The following is an 18,642-nucleotide window of genomic DNA, read 5'->3' as shown; positions in this document are numbered from 1 at the left end:
GGATTTTTTTTTAAAGCCCCCAAAACGTCTTTTCATTATGTATTTTTAGAGTAACAACGTGTGTAAAATCTATCAAAATAAGGTTGTTTTTGGTCAAGGTTGGCTAAAAGTATACCCGTCTCCTAGTTTGTCTTAGACACTGATCTAATATGACTTACTTAAATTCTATCCAAATAAAGAAATTAAAGTCCACTCTGTCCCCATCCATCCAACACCAACAAAAGGCACAAAAATGTCTGTACTAATGACATGCAGGTCATATTATACCATGAGAAAAAAAAATCTTTAAGTGCTCAAAATTAACCCAATAATTCAGACACATGGAACATCTAAAACAGTATCATCCACAATGCGGCAAAACTAAATTCAGCTAATGAGCTAAATAAAATAAAAAAAAAAATAAAAACTGAAAAATAATTAGGAATAAAATCTGATAAAAAAGTAAGATCCCAGACAAATATTACAACCTATATTACAGAACTGCTCCTCCTGCTTCTCTCTTTTGATGTTTATTTTGTGGGTGGACGCATCAAAGTGTACCTCCTATTTTTAAAGGTGGCAAAGCAGTCAATGACACTATTGTGGCTTAGTGGCCCAAGCACTTCACCCTCAATGGACATGGCTGCAAGACTTGCAAGCCTTTTCTGACCCATTGTCTTACGCAACCAGAAGTGCAGCCGGCGCAGTGCACTAAAGGACCTTTCACAGGAGCAGCTGCTCACAGGAATTGTGAGTGAATGATTTCCTTCAGAGAAGGAAACATATCACCATCCAGGAGGTTATGCACAGCAATCATATCTTTGGGAGGACATCCAGCCTCTCTCTCCCAACATCTCTTCTGTTTTAAACATCAATACCGTAGTGCTTGGCAAACTCAGTTAAGCATGATGTATCTAGGAAGTTTTTTGAGTTGGGGCTGCACACCTGTATGGAAGGAGTTGCTGCAGCGGCTTGATTACTTTCTTTCTCTGGATCTGTTTGTTGTCCCTCCCTCTATGGATCTGTTTGTTGTCCCTCCCTCTCTGGATCTGTTTGCTGTTCCTCTCGCTCTAGATCTGTTTCTTGTCCCTCTTTCTCTGGGCATGCTTGCTCTCTCTCACTTATACAGCTTGCATGTTGATCTCTGCCTTGCACAGAAGCTTCTTTCTACATGACCCTTTAAGAAATCATTAACATCATTTATTTATGCCTAACAAAAGTAAGACATATGCTGTCATATGCTGTACAAATTTAACTGAAAGCTTAAACATCTACTTGCTTTTTTTTCTATCACTAACCTTCATCAGACATGCTCCCTCAGCCCTGTCAGCCTCCAGCTTCTTTCCCTTATTCTTGTCTGCTGTGTTTTGACATGTATTGTTATTAAACTCATATTTACAATAACTCAAGGCTTAATAGGTGATTAATCAGTTTAAGTTTTAATTTGTTTGTTTGAACTGGTAAAATCTTCATTTCTCATCGGATTGGCCTTTGGCAGAGCTGCTGGCACTGCCTCTCGAAGAATTTCTGTATATCCATCTAACGTTAGTCGTTAGCTAGCCTACAGTTGAGAAATTGAGGATAATACAATGACATTGTGATCAACATTATGTCACCTTTTCTACACATGACCTACTGATAATTGTTTTGCAATGGCCTACCGAATGAAAGCAATTGAGTATGAAAAGATATGTGCATCATGTTACGTCTCATTTATAGCCTGGCACATACAGCAAAACTACATTAAATACAACGTTAATTAGATATCATCGTCACATAACTTGTCGAATTTAAAAGACACCGTTAACGTTACCGTTAGCTAGCTCGCAACGTCTGTTACACTATAACTTACAGGCAGCCTCACATAAAAACGTACTGGTTAACAAAGCTTTGATTATGACCAAAGTCTACAGTAGTGAATACTCTCTCTCTCTCTGTTCTAACTTACCACAAATTCACATCGTAGCCTATCTGCATGAATCCGTCCTGTCAGAGCCTTTTCCTGTCCGTTTACTGCTGCAGCAACTCCTTCCATACAGGTGCTAACGTTAACCAAAATGTTAGCTACAAGTAGGCCTAACAGTCACTAGCGCGTGCAGCAGCCTCTGTAGCAGCAGCTTCCCCCAGGTCCTACTGCCCGCCCAGAAAGAAGTTTAAGATGTGACGGAACGGTTGACGAAAAAAAGAAATCGCAGAGAAAATATATTGACTGATATATTGATTTATTTAGGGGGGGGGCTAATGACTTTAGCCCCCCTAAAATAGGACGCCCCTGATTTTAGGTAATTAAAAGTACAGACAGAACTAATCGCTTGCTCTATGAAATACAATTGTAGCGGTTAAGATTGCATGGTTATTCACAGAGAATCCCCCCAAAAAGCAGACATTTTAGTATAATTAGAGCTGAGCAGCTTTTCTGCAGGAATTGAAATAACCTCGTGGACATGGAGGCATGTACAGAACGGCAAACATACTGACGCACACGCAGTGCAAGTAGGGTTGCCACCTTTTCCACCTATTTTTTTATCCCCTCTATATTATTAAGCACAATTCTTTTCAAAAATTATTTTCTTTTCTTTCAAAACATTTACCTCAATATTCCACGTGGTTTACTCTGAATTCCACGTGTGTTTAGAACCTGTTTCGGGTTCGGTTCAGTGCCCCAGCGGCGCAGCAAATAGGAAAAAATATCCTTAACTTACACGCAGCGTATGTACCTGAAAAATGGTCCTGGTTTGCCAACTGTTTATTTTAACTAGCCTACATGTTAAACCATCAACCTATCTTTTTTTTTTAAATTAATTTTTTTAAAAATGCATATTTCAGTGGGTGTTCATTGTGTAGATGTCAATAGACACTAACTTACTGTATTCAGTACTACCTCTTAAAATGTATTCGCAAAAATAATACACTTTGACATCTAGTAGCCAATGTGTTGTTGCTAATCGTGCTGTCTGTTCAGTTTTCATTGCGTTCATAAAGTTTAATGTCACCATCCACTTGTTTCATTTTTACCACTTGCCATTAAAACCACCTTTTGTCGCTGATTGTAAACTTTAGATTTCGGTTTTTGTTTCATATAGCACATTAACAGTGTTCATAAGATGTGTAAAAAACTGGAGATTTACTTTCAAACAGCAGAAAAAAAGACTGCATTCTAAAATGAACCACAAGAGGGCCACCTATGACCATGAAAACTGGTAATTCTTGATAAAAATGATATTGCCTTACCCTGCCACATATATTGTTTAATACAAATACATCTAATAGTAAATCATATAATGGTTTATATTATTATATATATATATATATATATATATATATATATATATATATATATATATATATATATATATATATATATTACACACACACATACATACACACACACTGTGCCCACTTAATTTTTTTTAAGAGTGTGACATTGATTTACTTGTCATTTTTTCATAACATTACTGTGAACCGAAGTGCCAATACAAACATTGAGTGACCTGCTAATTGTAAATACCCACTAAAACTACTGCTGCCACCTTGTTAGTGGAGGCGAACAACATTTTATCATTATACAAAATAGCTGTGAACAGCCTTGTCAACGCTAAATAAATCAATTATTTAAACAATGTACTAAATCTGCGATAAGTGATGTATAACTTTACAATAAAAGTTAATGTTAATTAATTACATTAAACTGACTGTTGATAATCCACACAAATGTAAATATAGCACTTTGAAAATGTGTGCTATGCTGCTCTGAGTAACAGAACACAGGAATTGAAACATGTATTGTGTGTTGCCCATTTCCTTCAAAACCATTATCAAAATACAGTATCGGTTCACAAAAAAATCTTACTTAGACAACACAGTGACGTTTTGTCCAAATGTCTGCACTGTCTGTAACACAAACACAGCTGCAGATAAATTCAAACTTCTGAGTTGTGCAGGCCTCAGGGAACTGATGCCAGCAATTGAAAGCTGATTGCTTAAACGTATTTAACTACAAAAGCTAGTTAGAATATTGTTTGCATCTAAATAACATTTTAATTTTGCTGACAACCAATGCTTCCAATATTTTTGCCAAAATTGACAGTCAGCTGTGTCCAAAATGATTTGTTTGATAATGTTTGATCTATAACAACCAATGCGCTTAAATTTCACAATAACTGCTTGGAAGCCTTTATAGTTGCTAGCAACTCTAGCTATTATTATTATTATTATTATTATTATCACCGTCATCATCATCATCATCATCATCATCATCATCTGTGTGGGACTATAGCAGCATGGACTGGTAAGATCTTTCCAGATTTCTCTTTTTTGGATTTATTTTTATTCTCAGACTGGCACCACCTTACTGTACTTGCTGCCTCTGGGAAAACCCTGGACTTAACACAGTATATACATTGGGACTTTCTAAATACTGAATAACTGAAATGTTCTTTTCTTTGTGCTTTTTTCCCCCCAGATTGAGCCCATGTTTCTACTATTACTTAATTGTATAAGATTATTTATTATTTGTTTGGGTTTTTTTCTTATGAAATACAATTATTAATCTGCAGAGTTGCATTTGTGAGTAGCTCTGTCCCAACTTACTGGCATTCCCCATTCTGTGATTATTACATGGTCTTGCCTAATCTTCTCCAAGTAGTGGAAGCAGTGGCAACGGTGAAAAAGCATAGAGCATTCAGCATCTGTGGGCCAGTGTGTCTATGCAGAGAAGTTGACAGCTCTCCAGTACAGAATACCAGTGGGAACAATGGGTGCACTCCTGTGTTCCGAGGAAATCTATCTCTGCCCACCCAAACTTCTCCCAGATGAGGTTTACAACCTTCGGGTGAAGTCGCCACTCTGAACTGTGGGGGCAGCCTCTCAAGAGAAGGTCGGCCGCCCAGTTCCTCACCCCTGGCAGGGGAACAGCTCTTACTGAAAAGGTGTTTGTGACCCCATAGAAAAAGCTTCCGGGCAACACGATTTAGACGAGAGACCGGAGACTGTGGTGGCTGATATAATCCACCACTGGATTAAATGTCTAAGAGATAAAAATGGCAAACATAATACCGATCCACAAAAAGGGAAACAAAACTGAACCAGGTAACTTCAGACCAGTAAGCCTGACTTCTATTATATGCAAACTTATGGAAACTATAATAAAATCCAAAATGGAAAATTAACTATATGGTAACAGGGTCCTGGGAGACAGTCAACATGGTTTTAGGAAAAGGAGATCGTGTCTAACTAACTTGGTTGATTTTCTTTGAGGATGCAACATCAATAATGGATAATTGCAAAGCATATGACATGGTTTATTTAGATTTCCAGAAAGCTTTTGACAAAGTCCCGCACAAAAGATTAATTCTCAAACTGAACGCAGTTGGGATTCAAGGAAACACATGTACATGGATTAGGGAGTGGTTAACATGTAGAAAACAGAAAGTACTGATTAGAGGAAAAACCTCGGAATGGAGTGTGATAACCAGTGGTGTACCACAGGGATCCGTATTAGGTCCTCTGCTATTCCTAATCTACATTAATGATTTAGATTTTGGTACAGTAAGCAAACTTGTTAAATTTGCAGACGACACAAAAGTAGGAGGAGTGGCAAACACTGTTGCAGCAGCAAAGGTCATTCAAAATGATCTAGACAAGATACAGAACTGGGCAGACACATGGCAAATGACATTTAATAGGGAAAACTGTAAGGTACTGCATGCAGGAAATAAAAGTGTGCATTATAAATATCACATGGGAGATACTGAAATTGGAGAAGGAATCTATGAAAAAGACCTAGGAGTTTTTGTTGACGCAGAAATATCTTCATCTAGACAATGTGGGGAAGCTATAAAAAAAGGCTAACAAGATGCTTGGATACATTGTGAAAAGTGTTGAATTTAAATCAAGGGAAGTAATGTTAAAACTGTACAATGCACTAGTAAGACCTCATCTTAAATATTGTGTGCAGTTCTGGTCACCTCGCTATAAAAAAGATATTGCTGCTCTAGAAAGAGTGCAAAGAAGAGCAACCAGAATTATTCCGGGCTTAAAAGGCATGTCATATGCAGACAGACTAAAAGAACTGAATCTGTTCAGTCTTGAACAAAGAAGACTATGTGGCTACCTAATTCAAGCATTCAAAATTCTAAAAAGTATTGATAGTGTCGACCCAAGGGACTTTTTTGACCTGAAAAAATAAACAAGGACCAGGGGTCACAAATGGAGATTAGACAAAGGGGCATTCAGAACAGAAAATAGGAGGCACTTTTTTACCAGAGAATTGTGAGGGTCTGGAATCAACTCCCCAGTAATGTTGTTGAAGCTGACACCCTGGGATCCTTCAAGAAGCTGCTTGATAAGATTTTGGGATCAATAAGCTACTAACAACCAAACGTGCAAGATGGGCCGAATGGCCTCCTCTCGTTTGTAAACTTTATGTTCTTATGTTCTTAATCCTGCACCAGTACCATGACTGTGTCCCCAATAGTGGGGAACTTGACCAGGCCAGCTTCTTGGTCTCCTGCGGTGTGAAGCAGGGATTTTGCCGTTCTGCAGCTTGAGTCTGCAAACTAGCTCCAGTAAGTCCTGGCACAATGGTAGGGCTTGCTCGGGGTGCCCCTTTTGCTTCAAGAAGTGGTTCCCTTTCCCCTCCTGTTCTGCCAGCCAGGGAAAGTTCCTGGCAACTCCTCCCTCTGTGACTCATGCAGCAAGGGCGGTATGGAGCCCCCAGCTGGGACCTGCGGAATACGTCCAACCTGGACACTGTAAAGGACTGCTAGGGGGTTTATGTGGGGCCGTGGATGGAGTGCGGGATTGGGGGCAGTCTACTCTCTGACTGTAAGGGTCTCCAGCATAGCCTGCTGAGCCCTCGCCGTCTCAGCAATCTCATTCTCCCCTGTCCTGGGGAGAGAGACTCTGCTGGGAAGAGGGCTTCCCTACTACGCTGCTCACCAGCGCCTTGGCTGCATGGTCTGGCTCTAGGCATTTGGCACAGGATGAATGGTCGTCCTCCCTGGGGAGCTTAGCAGAGCACTGGTTACAGTGGCGGAAACCAGCAGATGACCCAGTGGAGCACACTGACATGGCACGGGACGTCAGTGCAGAGTGGTGTTTACTGGCGCCGAGCAATTGGTGTCGGTGCCAAGGGTGCACAGATCAGTGTCAGTGCCCAGAGAGCGCGGACGAAGCCAGGCTGGTAATAGGTGCTGAGTGTATCAGCTTCAGCGCAGAGAATGTTGTTGCTAATGCGGTAATAATAATAATAATAATTTAAAATAGGAGTGGGCATTATTATCGATATTATTCAAAATAGAGATTGTTCCATATTGATAATTTTCAAAATATCGATATCGTGAGATAAAAAAAAAAATGCACATACGCTTGCAGAGAAACTTGGTATCATCAAGTTTACTTTGTATTAAGATACAACAAACCCCATGCATACCTTGTTAATTCCGTAGGCAAACACCACACATTCAAGTATTATTTAACCATTTAATTCCATTGACTGGTGTTTCTTTTTCTAAGAACTAGATTAGCAAATGCATGTCAAACATCAATAGCTATAAAATCAAGACCAAAAAATCCACCTCTCCTAGGCTCTACCTCCACGTCTTCATCGGTTTCCTCTCCCCTTCCAATCCATTACCGGAAGATACATCTTGTTTTCAAAAAGTGCGAGTATCAACTTATTAGAAATGTCTTTTTAAAAGGGATACGCTCCGAAAAATACACAAAAAGCCATACTAAAACTGGAAAATCGGCTTAAATAATTGCATATGTATTTATTTTCTTCTTCCATTTATAATGTGCTTTGCCTGGCAAGGCTTACGGCTGTTCAAATTAAAAACAACAGGTGAAACATTTGAACATTAGGTGGTACTCGCCACAAGGTGTCAAACGTTATCTGCATGCTGCATTATAAGCACTATTTTGAGATATGCGCATGCGTCAGTGGTTCATTGCATTTGTCCGTGTGATTACTTACTCTATTATTAATGTATTTTTAAACTTGGAACTGTTGTTATTATACACGAGATGTACTTTTAAAACATCAAAATACACCTCAAAATAATGCAAAATTCAGCATTACACAGACATGCTTAATACTTTAGAGGCGTCATGAGTCACGAAGATTCATTTACTTCTTGATTACTAAAAAATAAACAACTCTAGTCTGCGCAGTGAAGTATAGAAATATTTAGTTTTTGAGGTGGCCGATGATGGGAATAGTAAAACAATAAAAATACCTTGTTTTTCTCTACGGATATTGTGAAGCAAAGCACCACAAAGTTAAAGTAAGTTAAATTATTGCTTTTCAAATATCTGTTAATGTCTACATATGTTTCATATTGCAATTGTGATATATTTTTCTGTGTTTTTGGAAGACTTTGATATTATGGATATCGAAATACGTGCATGACATTGATGTACAATTTTCATATTGTTGCTCATCCCTAATTTGGTTTTGGATTCGGCCCGAATACCTACTTTTTGAGCAGGGTTCGGATTCAGCTGAATACTTAGGATTCGGCGAAACGAATCCAAACCCTACATCTGTCCAGACACACATCCATTTTAATACATCCCTTGAGTGTTTGCGGTTCTTCTTAAATAAAAGACACGAATCCACAAATAACGTAACTTTTGTATTTAATAAACAGAACATGTTTAATGAACTCTGTCGTGGCTCAACTCATTATTGGTGGCGCACACACTAAACACATCACACAGCTGCTGAATGCAAACATACCCCCGTATGCAACAGCACATTCACATCACACTTTTCATGGAGTAAAGTTATGCAGTAAACCTATAATATATAGTAATGGCAAACTGTTGTATACTTTTGTGCTGTGTTGCTTTGTCTGAGACATGTTCTAGAGATCACACCCAGAGAAAAATAATAAATCGGTGTACAGAAATATATTTTTTGTAACTTTACAACTGTCATATGTGCAAAACGTTGTTGAACAATATGCTTTAGTAAAATACAATTATACATTAATGTAAAATGCCAATACAAGCTGAACCATTTGGGAACTTTTTTTTTTTTTTTTTTTTTTTTTATAAATCATTTTTAAACTACTTTGTAGCCTATTTGATATGTGTTACATACACACACACATACACAGTGCGTTTAAATTAGTGTGGGTTTTATTTCACAAGGAAATTCAGGTCACTCATCAAGGTAATTTTTTCCTCATAGCTCTCATATAGGGTTGTCAAGCTCCAGAATCTCAGAGGCAGGTCAGTTTTTTTTTTTTTTTAGCTCACCTCTCTAAACTGCAATGTATTTGACATGTAAAGTGAGTGTGAATTGCTTCAGCAGTTTCAGGAGAGCAAGGCTTTGGCTGATGGTAGAAACATGGCAAGTTAGGAAGCATTTTAAGCAGTATTTAATGAGACACTATATTGGGCACATAGGGGCACTGGGCTTTTCAATGATACAGCCTCCAAGCATAGATTTACTTATTTCAGTTACATCCAGTGGTTTTTTGTGGGTTCGTTATAGGTCAGGGTAGCATATCTTAAGCCATTTTCATCACGACAGGCAAAGTGTAACGTATATCGAACCACACTATACAGCAGTCCCCTTGTTTCACTGAGGTTCAAGATGCCAAAATATTTAAGTTTCTATATATATAATTTAGAGATAAATTCATGCTTTTCGGATTTGTCTTCCCCTTCCCTGCATATTAAAAAGAAATTATACCGATAAATATATTATTTGATGTAAAAATCAGTATTGTGCAAGATATTTATGTTTCTACTGTGAGGTGGATTATTAAGATGCCTACTTATGCAAGCTCTGATAGAGAGTACTTTGCACATGGTTCTTGTTGCCTTTTTATTCCTTAGAGTCATAGCACTGTTTAAAATCGCTCGTTCAGTAAAGCTGCACTAGCAGCTTCAAATTCAGTATCAAAATGCTTTTCAGCTAACCAATTCTTAAAAAGAGATACAGTTTGGTTTGTTGCCTTGTTCTTAGTCCATTTCTTTGCAGTTCTAGGTTTTCAAGCTCATTCTCCGATACATTTTATATGCTTTTTTGTATTACTTGTAATGAAGTGCAGCTGATTCCATACAATAAACAGAAAAAACAGGATTGCAGCAAAATTTTTACATTATTGCCCTGCAACAGTCTCATGACAGGTGAACAGCTGATTTTTGCAGTGTGGGGAGACAATTAATAAGGCAAAAACAATTGTAGTCAGAATAGTAGAGTACAAATTAAGGCAGGGCTTCCCAACCCTGTGTCTTCTGGTTATCATTCCAATAGAGCTTAACTAAACCCTTAATTGAACCAATAATTTGCTTAATTAGACATTTTACTCATTTTCAGCACTAAACAGGTACAGATTTCAAGATAGCTATAATATTGTAATTGACGATGACTTAATTGATACAAATCTAAAAGGAATTGACAAAGTTAACTATTTATAAAAGGGGTTAGCCACTGTCCTCACTTTTTGTAGAGTATAGTAGCTTACCCAAGAAGCTGACGGTCATCACGCTGATAAGCATGGCTGCTGGACAAAATGATGGCTTTGGAGAATTCACTTGTCTTGATCCAGGTGTGAATAAAGTTTTGAAACTGCTTGCATTGCGTCTGAAGATAAAACATATACTGGGTCATTCCATCTCACTGGAAAAAAAAATCTGAGGGGTGGTTGTTTGCACCCTCTTCATTTAAAAAAAAAAAATTAAAAAAATGATAACTCCATATGGGGCTCTATTTTGAAGAAAGTGCAAAGAAACAATATAACAAATACTACTTAGAACAATGAAGAAAATTGCCCATGTCCTATATGAAAAACATAACCTAGGTATAGAAAACACCCTATATGAACCAAACCCAAGGCAAGGCCCCTTTACATAAGGGTTCCCCTAAGCTAAAGGACTCCTAAGTCCATATCAATCAACTTCCACACACACTGTACATCATCACTGCACTGCAATGAGTGTCTCAAGATATTTTGCTAGACCTAGAGACACCTTTCTGCAAAAATGAATGCTGTCTCTAAAGTTGCCTTGCAGCCCCAAGGGTTATATTTTCTGTACTTTTTAATGGTTCGCCAAGGTTGCCCCAATTAATTCACAGCTGATCTTATTGTATTTACATTTTTTAAATTTGAAAAATAGATAGCACATTACCCCACCCAACCCCAAAGTTCCTGATGCGGGTTGATAATACAGCCACACAGAATTGAGAAATGGGTTCCAGGGTAGGCAAGTAGGAGATTTGTGTATCTCTTTCCCTACTTAGAGTTCACAAAAATCCCCTTGGCCTTTGGTCAAGGCCCTGCTTTTATTATTATATGTAATGGAGAAATATCTTATTATTATTATTTATTATTATTATTTATTATTATTATTGCTGCAAGCAGCAATAACCGGGGTCATAGTAACCATTACCCTAGTTGCACTCTAAAATATTTATAAGTTAGTTTGCATTTGACCTTAGAGAGGTCAAAGGTCATGGCAATTTTTGAATGAGCAGATATGGGTTCAGATGTGTGTTCCATATTAACTATGACACTGCAGTGTAAAATAGTTATAAGCAAGTTTTGCATTTGACCTTTATCAGGTAATATGTGCAGCAGCCATGTTTTTTTTATGCAGCGACTTAAACTTAATCGACAGCCTTGCCAAGGCTATGTATGTAAAGTTTGGCTTCAATTGGCATAACCGTTACAGAGATGATGAAACCAAAAACTAATATGGCCGCCAAACTGCTACAATTTTTTTTTCACACAAACAAATCTGAATTTAGGCCATGAGAGTACGTGCACCAGGTTTTCTGTAAATGCTTTCGGAGAAGATTTTTTAAAATTGGCCAAAATTCTTGAAAAATCCAATATGGCTGCCACACCATCTGACCTACGACCTTCATTTTCGCTGTGACACAACTTCCCATAGACCTCTACCACCGTACCAAGTTTTGTGACTTTTCGTACAACCGTGTAGATTTTAAAACATTTGAAAATGTTGGTGGAATAATGAAAATAAAAATAAAATAAATAATACGAACAATTACTTTGTTGCTTGGACCCGTAATAATAATAATAATAATAATAATAATAATAAACTACAATGCATACATTAAATTTAAGTTAACTATGGATTGACCTAATAGTCTGAAACAATGCTGACGTTGCTTTAAATGTGAATTACTCAAAGTTACTCACCTGTAAAATGGGAGACCTGACCTGAAGAACAGCAAGTTGTATTTCTGGTAAGGAATACACTGTAGATATAAAACTAAATTTTAAAATACTGAGACAAAATATTACCTTAAAAAGTTTAAAATTAAATATCAGTGATATTTATTAAATGACTACTCAATACAAAAAGCCTTCCAAAGTATACAACCCTGTGTAGGTTAAGAGTTAAAAATGTTAAACTGATATTTTAGAATTCAAATGGATTTGTGACAAATATCAAAAAGCAGTCAGACAACAATGACACTTGCACCTTTAAATCTGAGTGCAAATAAATGAAATACTAGAACCTCTGCAAGGTGTAGCCTATATAGAGCATAGGTACATTTATTTAAACAATGTACATTTGAGCTACTGTACAGGAGCTTCCACTACGGTATATCCCCTGCATACCAGGCTGGGATAACTGTATTATAGGTTCTTTCTTTACGCAGTTCTCCAGACTTTGAAAACTTACAAGCTTATAAAAAAATGTGAACTATTCCCACATTCTGAAAGAAGAGAAAACTTATGTGATATTCTAGATTCCCCATTATAGCTGATAAAGCCATTTTTTCATTATAACACAAACCTTGTGCATTAGTGCTCAATTCAACTGAATTTCCATCTGATGTTGCATATGGATTATTTCCAACCATTGGTATCAGAGAAGCTGTGTGAATATAGCCAACTGTGTTCAGGTTTAGTGTGGATATAATTAGGTCCACAGCAAGCTGTCCAACATTCCCTACCGATATGGCTGGCTAAAAAAGAAAATAAAAGCATAATTATTATGACAATCAGTTACACACATTAATCTCTAACGTGACATATTCAACTTGATCAGAGAAAAGTGGTGACAAAAGTATACATTCCCACTTACAACTCTAACTACTTCCAAGGAAACGGGAGTACATTACATTTAACTCACCTATTTAAAAATTTAATTCTGGCGATATGTCATCCTTAAACTTTATTATCTCGATATAATTTTCGGTATATAATATAAATAAATATATAAATAAATATATTTATATATATATATATATATATATATATATATTATATATATATATATATATATATATATTTATCTATATATATATATATATATATAGCGCCTTTCATAGTGGACCACCATCACAAAGCGATTTACAAGATACGAGACTATGATGTGTGAACTATGCATCAGCTGCAGTCACTTACAAGAACGTCTCACCCGAAAGACGGAGCACAAGGATGTTAAGGGATTGCTAAGGCTCAAACAATGAGTCACAAGGCCATTTCATTAACCACTGACTGGACCAAGATACATTTCTAACCCCCCCCCCCAAAAAAACAAAAAACAAAACACAACATATTTCTTAAATATAGTAAAGCATGTTCTCAAAGGCGTCCTCTTCTTTCTTTTCCCCTAACCCTAATTCTGCTATTATTTAAACACTGTTTGCCTGTGCGCAGCATAGTGGCTAGCGCCGCCTGAGACCCGACGTTCACTGATGGCATGTTTTCATATTGTATACATATATTTACCCTATATTTTATAAATATCTTTATAACCTGATTTTTTTTTTTTTTTTTTTTTTAATGTACCTAATACAGGTTAAGAATTGCACATCTGGCAGAATTTCGCTTTTTTTGAATATGCGAGTTAAGTGTAAACTAACCGGAAACAGTATTTGTCTGTTTCTACTCAGACGACTACGATAAGCTAGTGTATAGAAATATGGTAAATATCAACAACACACTCAAGTAGTTCTACTTGTGTAGCATGATGTGTGGTTCCTACACACCACACCACCACCAGCATAGTTAGTCAGACTTCCCAGCACGTCACATGTTCTGTCTCTTCTTCAGAAAATATCTTAGTATCTTATAATATAGTTTTGAAGACAAAAACTACTGTACCATTATAAGCGTGAAGTCCTTGAAAGTGGGCGCTGAACTAACTGGTACAAACATGTTAGCGAACTAACGAATAGAAAAATAATCAGGCAATTCCAGTAAATAATAAATAAATAAAAAAAAAACCCTACAATCTTTCTTCTATTCTAATACCGTACCAAACACTCACCACCTGTACTACTTCCTTACTCATCAAGCAACACACTGCACTTTATCAATGCACAATGCGTCTTTGGGGTCCTTCTTAAATGTGACGCATACTTTTATGAATGACTAGCGCACTGCCTTTGTATTGTATACAATATTAATTGCATTCAGAAACATAGAAAAACTTAACACATATTTTACAGTATATATATATATGTAGTCAGTTACAGTAAACTTGGTGGATTGTATTAGGGATATGCTCGTACGAGATTATGTCAGGCGCGAGTAGGGAGAGGTTCCCGCTGCCTTTTCCGCCACTTTTAATCTGTTTTCTGTTGTTACGGGAAACTAATCAGTAAAGGAAGTGAAAACACTTGGTGCATCAATTGAAAGGAAGCAGTGTATTACAAATTATACGCTGGTCACATTTTACATAAATCAAATTTGAACATGGCACTGCCACCAGAGAAAGCTTCTGAGTTGAAACAGATCATTCACAACCACATGACCAAGGTGAGTAATATACGTTTAATAAGAATTAGGAGCAGTATAAGAAACTAGCAACACAGGCGCCAACTCTCGGTTTTTGAGTGAACACTAACTTTCAAAATAAATGCCCTACCTGTGGCACATATAAAGCAACAATAGCACAAATAAGTGGTAAAAAAAACAAAAAAAACAAAAAAAAAACAACGAAAAACAAAAATCTTTCTGTATTATTTTATAAATAATTAAAATAAATAAATAAATAATAGTATCTAGTTTATGCCTACTTATACAGTGGCAATGGAACAATTTTTTAAAGCTATTTAACAAAACTATAACCCCTGTATATGATGGAAGCCATGCAAAGCCAGTTCCAGTGCCCCTTTACTTATAAGTGATTGTGATAGCACCATTTGATTTTCTCTTCTTTTGCCTATGGATAAGAGTTTAAAATTCAGTTTAAAAAAGTAAGTTTTCAGTTTTGACTTAAAGTCATCAACTGATGTAGCACTTCTGGTATGAGGTGGCATTCCACAGTCTGGGAGCATAGTGACTATAAAGCTCTGTCTCCCTTATTTTTTGTGTACACTTGTGGGAGGCACAGAAGGTCTGCATCAGCTTATCTTATCACAAGAAGGTATATATGTTATTATTATTATTATTATTATTATTATTATTAGGCTTCCAAGCCTATTGTTACTGCTACGATTTTATTTTTTTTTCCCCCGTCAAAAATTTGTCACAGAACTATGAAAACAGTTACGTAGGTAGAGGCCTATGGGGAGAGTATCAGACTGGTGGTCCTTTGGTGAAAAAGTTCACAGTTTGGCCACAAGGCTAGATCTCGTTAAAATATTGGACAATTTTCAAAACTCTTGTCGACAAAAACGACTTGAGATGATGATCTGACAATGTTCAAAGATCTTCTTGTCTGAAGCCGCAATGTTGATCGGCATCCAAATTGTCACGTTTGCTCATGACAAGGCCCTTTCTAAATTTTGTAAAATCCCTGCTTTTTTGTTAAAAAACATGGATGGAGTGAGCAAAATAACAATTTCACGAGTCCTATTTTTACATATATTAAAGTATAAATCCATACTGCAATACACTAGAGACATGAAACTGAGTGTGATAGTAGAGGGTAATGTGAAGTACTGTTGATTTCAAAATGCTGTGTTTTGGTCACATAGTTTGGCGGTCATATTGACAATTGAAAAATGACTTTTATGACCCGTAACAAGAACAGTGTTGCACGTATGTGCTTCAATGTTGGCACAGTTTGCGGCCCATAATAAAGTAATAACCACTAAAATCAAAAGCAGATTGGTCACATGGTTTGGACATATTGGAATTAACGTTTAAATTTTATCTCCTAGGGCATGCCGATGGGGTCATAGTTATAATGGAACACGTATAGGAAGTCTTATGTGATCTATGAAAAAAATGTCATCAACTGTGACCTTTGACCTCTCTAAAAGGTCAAACTAGCTCCTTGCGCCTCAGGGATCACAGATAGTCATGGTTCATAAGGAACACATATAGGAAGTCATATGTGCTCTATAAAAAAATGTTGCTACCCATAACCTTTGACCTCTGCTAGGGGTCAAAAATGAACACTAGTGGTAAAAAAGACCATAAGGAGCGCAGATACGGCAATCATTTATATTGAACATGCATAGGAATTCATACGTGCTTGTGAACAGGATGGCTTTGCAGGAGTGACGTTAGACCAGAAATGCAGACTCCAAACAGTGATTACTGGCGGTGAATCTGTGATGCTACGGCGTCCAGAGTTCTATTGAAAATAATAATAATAACAAACAAAAAGGTTTAAACACAAAACAAAGGGCGCGTTGGCCAAACAAACAGACAGACAAAACAAACGTGGACGAACCCAACAAGTACCGTGCTGGATCTTCCAGCATGAAATAGCAATTATTAATATACAGTATCTCCTTCTCTCTCCCGTTCTCCACTCACGAAAACACAACCCAGAGTGCGTGAAAACATGCAGCTTTTATGCAGTTGTACCGAGACTCGATTGCTAATCAATTATTCAGTTGGAGTCTCGGTACAACTGCACGTGAATTAATAAAAGTGCAATTCCCTGTGCTCGCATATTATTTTACCTGCACGTGAAGTGCTGTGCAATCCTCGTGCCTAAATACAAATATACATTTTAAACACTTGTGCTTGTAACGCATATTTATATCCGGTGTATTTTATACATAAACACCAACATTAACACACTACATACAACATAAAGCACTTAATAAGCATCAAGGGTTGGGACAGTCCGCCACAGTGCTCTATTAGAAAATGGCATCACGCATAACTTTTGACCTCTGCTAAGGTTCAAAACCCACAAATTGGCCTATAGCTCCTCAGCTGTATCTAGCACAGATCAGTGCACTTAGACTTAAGATTATGCTCTGTACACGATACAATTTAAGTAACCCATTAACTAATTATAGGAAATGTAGCTAGGTGTATCAGCGATTATTTGTGATGATTGAACCATGTTTTCTTTGGAAGCTTTTAGAGTTGCTAGCAACTCTATTATTATTATTATTATTATTAGTCGTAGTAGTAGTAGTAGTCGTAGTAGTAAAATGTGATTGTGGCTGATAACCTGCTTGGAACCATGATTGTAAAGCTCTGTTTTGCCTAAGTCAGTTGCAGTTCTTTTAATTGGCCACAATAAGGTTCTCCTGCAATACAAGCTTACTGTATATCACAAGCAGCATCAATTACATGTACATAAATGTGAATTTTATTTAAATTTAAAAAAAAACATAATTATTGTTCTTATATAACATATTTTTAAACTACATGTGACTCTTTTATTCCATTTATATGGATTATCTGTAAGAGAATAGGATTTCCAATCATATATAAACTAGTATCTGTGGTGATGTCACCAGTAAATTAAGCAAATTAATACTGTCTTCAGTAATGTCAAGCATTAGTACCTTCAAAGCTAAGGTGACCATATGACTCTGTGCTCAGCCGGACAGTTTGGCTTTTCAACTCACAACCCAGTGCATTCTGGTACGTTTTACCTGTCTCATGTACCATTCTTTCCTTTAACACTAGAAGCCCAGCGGTGGTCATTTTGGTGGTTTTTGGTTTTAAAATGTCTTTCTCCAATCGTGTAAGAACATAAGAACATAAGAACATAAGAAAGTTTACAAACGAGAGGAGGCCATTCGGCCCATCTTGCTCGTTTGGTTGTTAGTAGCTTATTGATCCCAAAATCTCATCAAGCAGCTTCTTGAAGGATCCCAGGGTGTCAGCTTCAACAACATTACTGGGGAGTTGATTCCAGACCCTCACAATTCTCTGTGTAAAAAAGTGTCTCCTATTTTCTGTTCTGAATGCCCCTTTTTCTAAACTCCATTTGTGACCCCTGGTCCTTGTTTCTTTTTTCAGGCTGAAAAAGTCCCTTGGGTCGACACTGTCAATACCTTTTAGAATTTTGAATGCTTGAATTAGGTCGCCACGTAGTCTTCTTTGTTCAAGACTGAACAGATTCAATTCTTTTAGCCTGTCTGCATATGACATGCCTTTTAAGCCCGGAATAATTCTGGTCGCTCTTCTTTGCACTCTTTCTAGAGCAGCAATATCTTTTTTATAGCGAGGTGACCAGAACTGCACACAATATTCAAGATGAGGTCTTACAAGTGCATTGTACAGTTTTAACATTACTTCCCTTGATTTAAATTCAACACTTTTCACAATGTATCCGAGCATCTTGTTAGCCTTTTTTATAGCTTCCCCACATTGCCTAGATGAAGACATTTCTGAGTCAACAAAAACTCCTAGGTCTTTTTCATAGATTCCTTCTCCAATTTCAGTATCTCCCATATGATATTTATAATGTACATTTTTATTTCCTGCGTGCAGTACCTTACACTTTTCTCTATTAAATGTC

The 18,642-nt window shown here is 37.0% G+C and overlaps 2 protein-coding genes across 3 annotated transcripts in view; one reads left to right on the top strand and one right to left on the bottom strand.

Annotated features, from left to right (window-relative positions):
* The window catches only part of psmg2 (proteasome (prosome, macropain) assembly chaperone 2), a 55,026-nt gene extending 40,721 nt beyond the window's left edge, over positions 1-14,305 (bottom strand). Inside the window, exons 1-4 of the mRNA XM_041248057.1 lie at positions 14,079-14,305; positions 12,763-12,934; positions 12,159-12,217; positions 10,461-10,579 (exon numbers count right to left, since the gene is read on the bottom strand). Coding sequence (XP_041103991.1) covers positions 10,461-10,579; positions 12,159-12,217; positions 12,763-12,934; positions 14,079-14,132 — 404 coding nt within the window. The 5' untranslated portion in view covers positions 14,133-14,305. The remainder of the gene's footprint in view (positions 1-10,460; positions 10,580-12,158; positions 12,218-12,762; positions 12,935-14,078) is intronic.
* Positions 14,306-14,409: 104 nt separating this feature from the next.
* Positions 14,410-18,642, top strand: part of cep76 (centrosomal protein 76) — a 101,108-nt gene continuing 96,875 nt past the window's right edge. Inside the window, exon 1 of one of the 2 annotated variants that reach the window (XM_041248056.1) lies at positions 14,410-14,735. In XM_041248056.1, coding sequence (XP_041103990.1) covers positions 14,673-14,735 — 63 coding nt within the window. In that variant the 5' untranslated portion in view covers positions 14,410-14,672. The remainder of the gene's footprint in view (positions 14,736-18,642) is intronic. The other variant, XM_041248054.1, reaches the window with a different exon arrangement.

This window comes from Polyodon spathula, chromosome 4 (genome assembly GCF_017654505.1).
Source record: "Polyodon spathula isolate WHYD16114869_AA chromosome 4, ASM1765450v1, whole genome shotgun sequence".
Classification (NCBI taxonomy): Eukaryota; Metazoa; Chordata; class Actinopteri; order Acipenseriformes; family Polyodontidae; genus Polyodon; species Polyodon spathula.
This window is presented reverse-complemented; position numbering and strand designations above follow the sequence as displayed.